The 8,787-nt window shown below is 37.5% G+C and overlaps 1 protein-coding gene across 1 annotated transcript; it reads left to right on the forward strand.

Moving 5' to 3' along the window:
- The first annotated feature begins 2,426 nt into the window (after positions 1-2,426).
- LOC101314503 (E3 ubiquitin-protein ligase RNF25-like) lies at positions 2,427-6,082 on the forward strand. Its single transcript, XM_004306937.1, has 7 exons — positions 2,427-2,685; positions 2,794-2,832; positions 2,939-3,076; positions 3,287-3,426; positions 3,538-3,641; positions 4,540-4,655; positions 5,389-6,082. Exons 1-7 carry the CDS (start codon positions 2,542-2,544, stop codon positions 5,776-5,778), a joined length of 1,071 nt encoding a protein of 356 aa, XP_004306985.1. The 5' UTR covers positions 2,427-2,541; the 3' UTR covers positions 5,779-6,082.
- Positions 6,083-8,787: the final 2,705 nt, after the last annotated feature.

The raw sequence follows: 8,787 nt of genomic DNA on the forward strand, positions 1-8,787 counted from the left end.
AAGTCATATTCTCTTCACCACCCCACAGTCTTGCCTTCCAGTCCAGCATAAGCGTGTCGTCATAGCTTGAACAGAACTCCACGTCGCTTCCTCCATCACTCAATCCCAAAACATGTTTCAAGTCCAAAACATTAACTGCAAGATGTCTACCATGAATCTTTATCAACGACTTCTCGACATCAAAGTTCTTGCACATGTAGTAGCACAAAGGGATGTTCAGTTCACTGCACCTAAACGTGAATAGACAACCAAACCCTGAATTCATAAGTACGCTTTGTTTTTCTTCCGAAAAACCTATGCATGTTCTTCTAAAATCCCTCATCCGACGGCCTATTATCGGGGTCACCGGACAATTCCTGTTCATTTTAACGCATAAATCAACATCTACGCCACCAATTGTATCCACACCGCAATCCTCCAAGTCTAGGCTGCTCTCCTGCAATAGACAATCTCAATTACAGTGTTACGCTTTTAAACAGCAGTAAACAGTATATATATGGTCAGACTTACGTCCGTCTGGTCAGAATCTATGCTCTCAAAGTTGTTCTCCTCGGTACAAAAATCCAACCTGTGTTTAAGACATAGCATTTGTGAGCAACCTATTTTTATTCCAAACAAGAACAAAACTCATTTCCTATCACTAATACTTACATCTCACTGGTCCCGCTAACAACATTCTCATTTTTGCATTCATCCATCACTCCATTCACAATTAAGTGATGCTTTTCTTTAACGTCATTAACAAGAAACAAAAAACGCTTCACTAATATGACAAAGCAGTAAAATCGCAAACTCACAGCAATGATGGAAGCGTCTCCCAATATTGAACACATCTCACACAGAATCAATGCATTCAAACTGCAATCCATCCATCAGGACAAGAATGCACAAATCAAGTGAAGGGATGACCAATCAGACAGAGAAATACAAAAGTTGCTAACTAATTTGCTACTCGCTGTCTGAGGATTATGACCCATAGCACAAAGCGGAAGCATAACCATGAAATTACCATCTACATATCAGATATTGAAAGCTTCAAAATTCATAAGATTTTACCCATGGCATATTCAACCAAAAAATCACCATCTAAAAATCACCATCTACTCCTACTGCCTCTCTTACTTCCTCATATTTCCAAAATTTCTAAGACCATTTCATATATCACTATGAAAGAGAGCAGGGATGAGTACGCCGGTGCCCATAAGTCGCAAATCGAAGAATCAGATCTGAAGAAGACCGCAACGAAATCGAGGGGAAAACCCAAAGCTAGGAAGTCGCATAAAGAAATAAGAGTGGTAAGAGTAATACCTGAAATCCAATGATATAGGTTGCACAAAACGGAGCGGAGATTCGCCGATCCAAACTTCTATTTAGCTTACGGAGTTCTGTTGCCGGGTTTCTCTCGCCTCACCCCTGATTCGATCTCATAATGTGCCTCTTCTAAACCCTCACTTTCATCTGCTTATTTCTTCTCGTTTCTGCGTCTTTTTACCACGCAATTGACAACCCTGCCCCTCAGTCACTTTTTCAATTTTTTACCCGGCTTGACAGTCGGCTTGGACGGTGACGTCTGGCTCGATTACGCCGGGTGTATTCCAGACTACTCCTTAACTACAATGTGGAGCACTGAGATGGAATGGAAAAGTCAGTGTATCTTCTCTGTAAGGGGGGTCATGGTTGAAAATACACCGACCACAAAGACTTACAGCTAGGTGACAACTTGAACCAAGAGAACTCAATCGGCTTGACATCGGCATGGATGAAACCCTAGAACATGGCTGCTAGGGTTTGGAGGAAACTGGATGATAGGCCGAGATCCATTCATCTATTGTTGGTCAAATTAGTGTCACTTGTATATTTGTTAATTAGTATTGTTAACCAGGTGGTGACTAAGCTATTATCTCGAGACCGTGAACCATTTATGTATGATATCTTCTCAACAAATGTTTTTTAGCCGAGGTTCAAAGCAGAGACCTCGTATTATTAAAAAAAAAACCATGTTGCATCCGCTCCACTTAAAACCCGACTAATTATATTGGCTTACATATTGTTTATTGTTTTGTTTCGATACTCTTTTCACGCTCCACATACTCCTCAGTACATTATAAAACTCGTCATCGTTTTTAATAAAACAAAAGTTAAAATGACATATTGCAATAAGAGAAAATTTGATTATGAGTTATGACTTCATATTGGATTACTTATGAGTTATGACTAGTTAGATTAATGCATAGTCTACCCTCTATACCAACGTGAGCTTAGCATCACAACTCTTTATCTATCTATAAATGACAACGATTGAGTATATAATGGCTACTTCTACCTTACGACCTTTGAGCCTGATTAATTAATGCCGCAGTGACATTTTTCAAAAGATTTACTTGTTTTTGTTTTTTATTTTAGCCGGACAAAAATGTTAAAATGCCACAAACGCAGGCAAAAACGAAAGGAAAAAAATGAAAGAAAGGTTGAACCTTAACTGGACCAGGTGACAATCCCATTCCAAGAAGATGAACCTATAATCTCTCTTCAACGATCGTAATGGCCGCCAGAGAAGAAGACGTGGCAGCGGAACTCGAAGCCGTGCAAGCAGTCTACGGCGACGACTGCGTCGTCCTCGATTCCTATCCTCCCCGTATCCACCTCCACATCAAACCTCGCACCGCCGACGTCGCTTCCCAACAGGTCAAATTTCGCATCTTTCTTCATTGATTTCTGCAATTCTCAACTCGAAAGTTACAGTTTCTGTGTTTTTCAATGGTGCCAATCTCTCATTCTTTTTTGTTGTTGCAGTTTGTGGAAGCTGTGATTGAAATTCGAGCAGGTCCTCAGGTATAGATGAAAAGCAGACTTCTTTGAGTTCATCACTGCCCATGCATCAGTTGATTGTTTATCAACTTTTTTGTGTGCTGATTTTGGTGTTTCTTTTTTGTGGTAGTATCCGGAGAAACCGCCGCAAATTTATCTTGTAGATTCGAAGGGTCTGGATGAGGAAAGGCAGAAGCATCTCACAAATTATATAAGAGAAAAAGCATCCGAGCTTTCGTCTTGTTTGATGCTTGTGGCAGTTTGTGAGGTAATTGTTGCTTTAGTGGGAAATTTGAGTAGACAAATTTACGCAGGGTGTTTTAGTTTTGGTATTCATGAATGTGAAGTATCGAATTCAAGAATTTTTTATCGAATTTTAGTGTTACGGGCGAATAGGAATTATTTGTACAGTCATGGGGTACGCTAATTAGTTGGGATGAGAAACAAGGCAGGAGACTGATTTATTGGATATGTCCAGGAAGCAGTGGAGAAGCTGTCAGTTATGAATCACCCCGATGGCAATTGTCCACTCTGTTTGTGTCCTTTGGTCTCGGAGGAGGAGCAGAGTCAAGTCTTGCCATTTATGAAGTTGATGTCTTGTTTCCATTGCTTTCACAGGTAGTGTTCGCTTGATAAATGTGTGCAACTATATATAGATTGGTTTCTAGTTTTGACAATGTTTTTTGTTTTAATTTTGATGTCCCTCTTTTTATTTTTGAAATATGGCAGTGAGTGCATTATTAGGTGGTGGAGTTGCATCCAAAAAGAAGCAAAGATCAATGTCTCGTCAACTGCAACTACACATTCTCTTAGAGAGACCAGAGATCGCAAAGGTATACTTCGAGCACAGTTATTTGTTAGTGGGTTGCAATAATCACCAGAAGTTAGAGGAGATAATGTAGCAATATGAATGTATTTACTTGAGATTTAGTGAGGGGTTTTGGTAAGACCGGTTTGTTCTACAAAACCAAACCGGAGATATGATTAAAACTGTACGAAAGTTTAGAAAATACTGCCTAGAATAAGATTGAAATCAAGTTAAAAGCTTACAACTATTGAAACATGATGATATGGCATAGAGAAGCATATTACTTTCCTATTTGGTCAATATCAAACCTGATATCACAGGATTACTATTGCATTTGTTTCTAATATTAATACTCGCTTTGGGTATGAGTGTATTATTTACTTGTGTGTGGCATGTATGAGAGCCTCTCCCATGATCATTAAGCTTTAGTTATATAGTTGAGTTAAAAAGCCGCTTAGTAATTGATTTGGAAGGTAGGGGTGTACCAATAGAGGTACAAACGTTTGGTTGTTTGGTGGCCCTTTGACAAACAAACACTGGTGAGATTTTCTGAATAAACAACTGTAATATGCTGATAATTTCCACATTGGTACCTTGAGGCTTGAGCAATGCTGGTGGTGAGTTATGATCCCATTTTCATTGCTCGTTCACTAAGTATATTTCTATTAGCTGCTCAATTGTTTGTGATGTCATTTCTTCTTCTATGTTTTGCCACGTATTATATGCGTACTTCTTGGAGTATTTTGTGTAAAACAAAGGCAAATAAGTGCAATGTGGGATGGGAATGTGTTCTATGGTTATGCCCGAGCTGAACAGTTGTGTGATGCCATTCATGTGGATATTTGTATATTTCTGAAAGGAATTGTTGTTTGAGTTCTGTGCTATATGATCTTAATTTTAAGCGAGTACTTTGTTGTTGTCAGATACACAGGGAGCTGTGGAAGAGAGTATGGGTAACTGTCCAGTCTGCCGCAAAGGCTTTCATGTAGAGGACTTAGAACATGTGCTTCATTTGGTTGACAATGAATTCTCTCGATTTGTACGTTATCTTACCATGAACTATGAATTACAGATTTTGCATATGAATATTTCTGTATTCTAGTACCTAGTGAGTTCATTGGCATTACACTTTTTGGAATGTGTAATAGTATGTTTTTTCAATAAATTTCTGGCATTATGTGCGTTCACTGGTATTTTGCATTTTTACCCAATCCTTCAATTTTGACAATGTGGTCTGGATACCCCACCCATGATTAGGAAATATTATGTTAATAGCATTGATCAGGTTGGTTCTGTCACTACTCATTCACATTTTTGCTCTGTAGAAAAGCTTTCAATTGCGTCTAGCCATCTAGACACATGAAGAACAACAATATATTTGTATGGTCATTTAGAACTTGAGAATAAACGCCCAAGGCTGCACTAATGGTTATCGTAAGAGCTGGTCTCAGAACTGGATGTAGGAATACCATTAGATCTAGTTGATGCATATGTAGAAATGTTTTCATTTATTTTGGAAGTCTTGAACTACTTTGCTAAGTACTGGATCCCATACATGGGGCAGTTCCAGGACAACTTTGGTCTGAAGGTTTCTTTGTTAGTAACATGACCATCTGGCAATTCTGTATTTCTGCTGTAAGCTCTTGTTTCCAGTACGTAGTTGGCTTTTGGACTCTAAATTAAGACAAACATTCAGGTTTTTCACAGAAGTCAAGTATTGTTTATTTGTTCTAACTGAAGCTAAATGACTAAATGATTTATGTTCAATTCAGAGCTTGGATGAAAATGAAGATGATGAGAGTCAGAAATTCCTTCAGTCTGATGCAGAGAAGGCCCGCAGAGAGAACTTTGATGCCATATTGAAGTTACAGCAAGAAAGTGGTGGTTTAATTGAACCTAAGAAAAATATTGCTGTTGTACCTGGTATGTTTCTTACACCACCTGTTGCACCTTCTAACCCTGTGGTAGCCAAAGAATCTCCTGAAGAGCAACACAGAGAACCCCCAGTCACCCCAGGCATGCATTCTGGTGGTTCCTCAGGTAGGCGTAATATCAATGAGCACAGGAGTTCCAGCTCACGGAAGCAGAGAGAGCAAAGAGGACGTAATCGAAGACAACCTTCCAAACAGTGGATTAGAAAAGAAAGTGACAGCGCAAAGTGACCAATTGGTCTAAATGGTTATTCTGGGAGCTTTTTCTATCCCTGATGTACCTTAAGTTATTCAAGGAGTACTATTTGAGAGAAGTGTAAAATGGAAGGAAGTCTTGGGAAGACATGTTAGGGAGTGACAGAACAACAAGAAACACCCCTCTGCTCTCAGTATCATCGATGTCATCACCATGTTTGTAAGTTTAACATCCTCTTTCTGTAAATCATGCGTGTTTGAGAATATCAAGTTATGCAATCTTGTTGTTGAGATGCAAAAATAGATGAAACGCTTCTGAAATGTTTCGTTTAGAAATGAATTTAGAAACCTAAAATGCCATATTGTCTCTGTTCTGTGAAACAAATTTTTAGGTGTGGAAAATGATTTACAAACAGGAAAGGAAAAACCAACCATCCCTTCTAATCTTCTATAGGATAACTCAGCTTCAGCTACTCCCAACTAATTGGCCGTTAACCTCCTCCCAGTAACCAACCGGTGATCTCACTGACTGAAAAACTCCACCAACTTCACTAATGACTTCTGAATCACAAACTCGGCAACCTCATCAACCTGCAACCTACCAGTTATTTCGATAATTGATTGGCGATTTCAGTGATGGATAGACAAACAATGTTGGCGGTCGGAGACTTCATTGATCAGCTGACAATTCCTACCACCATCTAACAAGCAACTCCACCATCGCTTGGATTGGTGATCTCACCTACTGACCACCGATGGACTAATTATCTCAATAGTCGATTATGGCGACCAACGTAGACTTCACCGATTGATGACGACTGTATCACAAATGGGTAACGACCACAATCTCAAAGAACTCTACCAATCCCATTTTCAAATATTGGAAATAAAAATTGAACTTACTGATTTCAGTTTTAAAGATAGTTTTCCAAAAATCACTCTGAAAACATTACCACAATGACTGGAATTTTTATTAGAAATTTCCAGACTTTCACATGAATCACATTGTCGTGTTATATAAGCATAATCGATTCATTTCATATCTCTGACCCCTTTAACACCAAAAGTCCATGCCGTAATCTATTTAGTATAGACTCTTCGTGAAGATCTAATTAACTTTTGACCCTCACTCAGAACTGCATTCCCAAATTGATGGCAGAACAGAGTTCGAATAATCAATTCATACTAGTGATCGAGACGTGCATTTCTTTGCTGTTATATGTTCAAACGCATCAGAGTAATGCAAGAAAGCTGATATGAAAAGCTTCTTGTGGGAACAAACTGTCCATGTCAACCAAAACTGCAGATCTATCATTCAAAGAAATTAAAGGTCTAGGGCTCATATATGTTGTCGTAATCTGAGTAACACCAAAAGTAATTTAAACCAAACGACCAAGGTTTATGGCTTTATGTCAATCATCTAATCCAATATAATTAAACACTAATGTCATAATCTGGAGGAGATTATTTTGACATCTTTTAGAGTCCTATCTTGTCCCAGACGATGGCGTACACCACTGGCTCCCTAGTCTCTACTACACCAGCTTTAATTCGACCAAATTTCAACTGAGGTGAAAAATCAGATCGAGAGCCAGAAAGTTCTGCATTTTCATACTGAACATCACAAAGTTGGCAACACAAGCGTCCCCTCTCGCCTTTTACTACGATTAGCCTTGGGCCAACGTTTTTTTTTTTATTTGAAAGCCCCCAACGTTTTCTTGTTTTCCTTGCAACACGTTCCTGATATAAATTATTTGGTCCAAACCACATTGCAGATGAGAACTTTTGAAGCTGTACAACGATTTCCATCAATCATTTTGTGATGATATGTACAGTTGACAAACAATATATACGTCCTACGTTTAGACCATCTCCCACCATAGGCTAAAAAGCTAAATTTAGCCTATAGTTACTCCCACCATAAGCTAAATTACAATTCTCAAGACAAAAAATTTAGCTTGAGCTATTTAGTAAGCTATGAGTTTGGTAGGCTAAAACTAAGTATTATTTTATTTAACTTTAAATATTGTTATTTTAATTTACACTAGCATCTAAATTAAAAATTTGTTACTAACAAAATTTTATATCATTGCGATGATCTCGACAAAATCTTTCATATGAGCCCCATATTGAATATATTTATATAAAATCTTTTTCATGGCTAATTATTGAATTCATTGAATTCAACAAATATATAACAAAAGAAAAAAAAATGGCTTTACCTTAGAATTTGGGTTATGGTGGGAGTGCTTCATAAGCTAAAATACTCTTAATTTGGCCAAGGATTTAGCTTATAGTGGGAGAATTTGGTAAGCTAAAAAAGATTTTATAGAATATTCTTGTTTTGTAAGCTAAATTTGGCTTAAATTTAATTGAGAAATCCAGTTTCTCAATTAAATACGAAGTCAAAAGCTAAAACAAAATTTAATATTGTTTAAAGAAATTATATTTCCGTCCTTCTGTTATGTACGTGTTTTGCCTTAATACACCTAAGATTGGTTAATCCAGTTTCCTTATTAGAATAGATTACAGTTGATAGATGTTCTAGATCCTTCGGGAAACTCTATGTAATGTCTATAAATAGGCCTTTCTATCAAATGAATGAGTAGACTGTTATTCTCGTTATCTTTTCTCCTTCAACAAATATAACCTGTCTAGAAAAATGTTTAAATGTATATATTTATAAAATTCATATTGCTACTCAAAAAGAATGTCTTAAATTTAAAAGATCAATAGCTAGAGAAGCTCATCTCACTCTTTATATTTAAGTTCGAGGTAGCTAAAAGTTAAAATGAAAAGAGCTATGTACATAAGTTCGTCTAAATAAATAAATAACTAAAAGAAACCAAAATAGAGAGTCTGATTAAAATATGCTAAAGTATCATCTCCTAGCCAAAACCCAAAAGTGGTGATTTACCTCTTCGAAAATTTTTTTGCCCTACCGAATGCCAAAAGCTGGCCACAAACATGGACGGTCACCACAAGCTAGAATAATTGTAATGGCGTAGAAACACATCAATCCCACAAGAATTCCAGGAAGTTCTG

The sequence above is a fragment of the Fragaria vesca genome, linkage group LG7 (genome assembly GCF_000184155.1).
Source record: "Fragaria vesca subsp. vesca linkage group LG7, FraVesHawaii_1.0, whole genome shotgun sequence".
Lineage (NCBI taxonomy): Eukaryota > Viridiplantae > Streptophyta > Magnoliopsida > Rosales > Rosaceae > Fragaria > Fragaria vesca.

Bases quoted from the DNA above. Each gene is read 5' to 3' on its own strand.
- LOC101314503 (XM_004306937.1), top strand. From the start codon at position 2,542: ATGGCCGCCAGAGAAGAAGACGTGGCAGCGGAACTCGAAGCCGTGCAA. The intron at 3,077-3,286 runs GTAATTGTTGCT...GGATATGTCCAG, and splicing joins TGCTTGTGGCAGTTTGTGAG to GAAGCAGTGGAGAAGCTGTC. The intron at 4,656-5,388 runs GTACGTTATCTT...TGTTCAATTCAG, and splicing joins ACAATGAATTCTCTCGATTT to AGCTTGGATGAAAATGAAGA.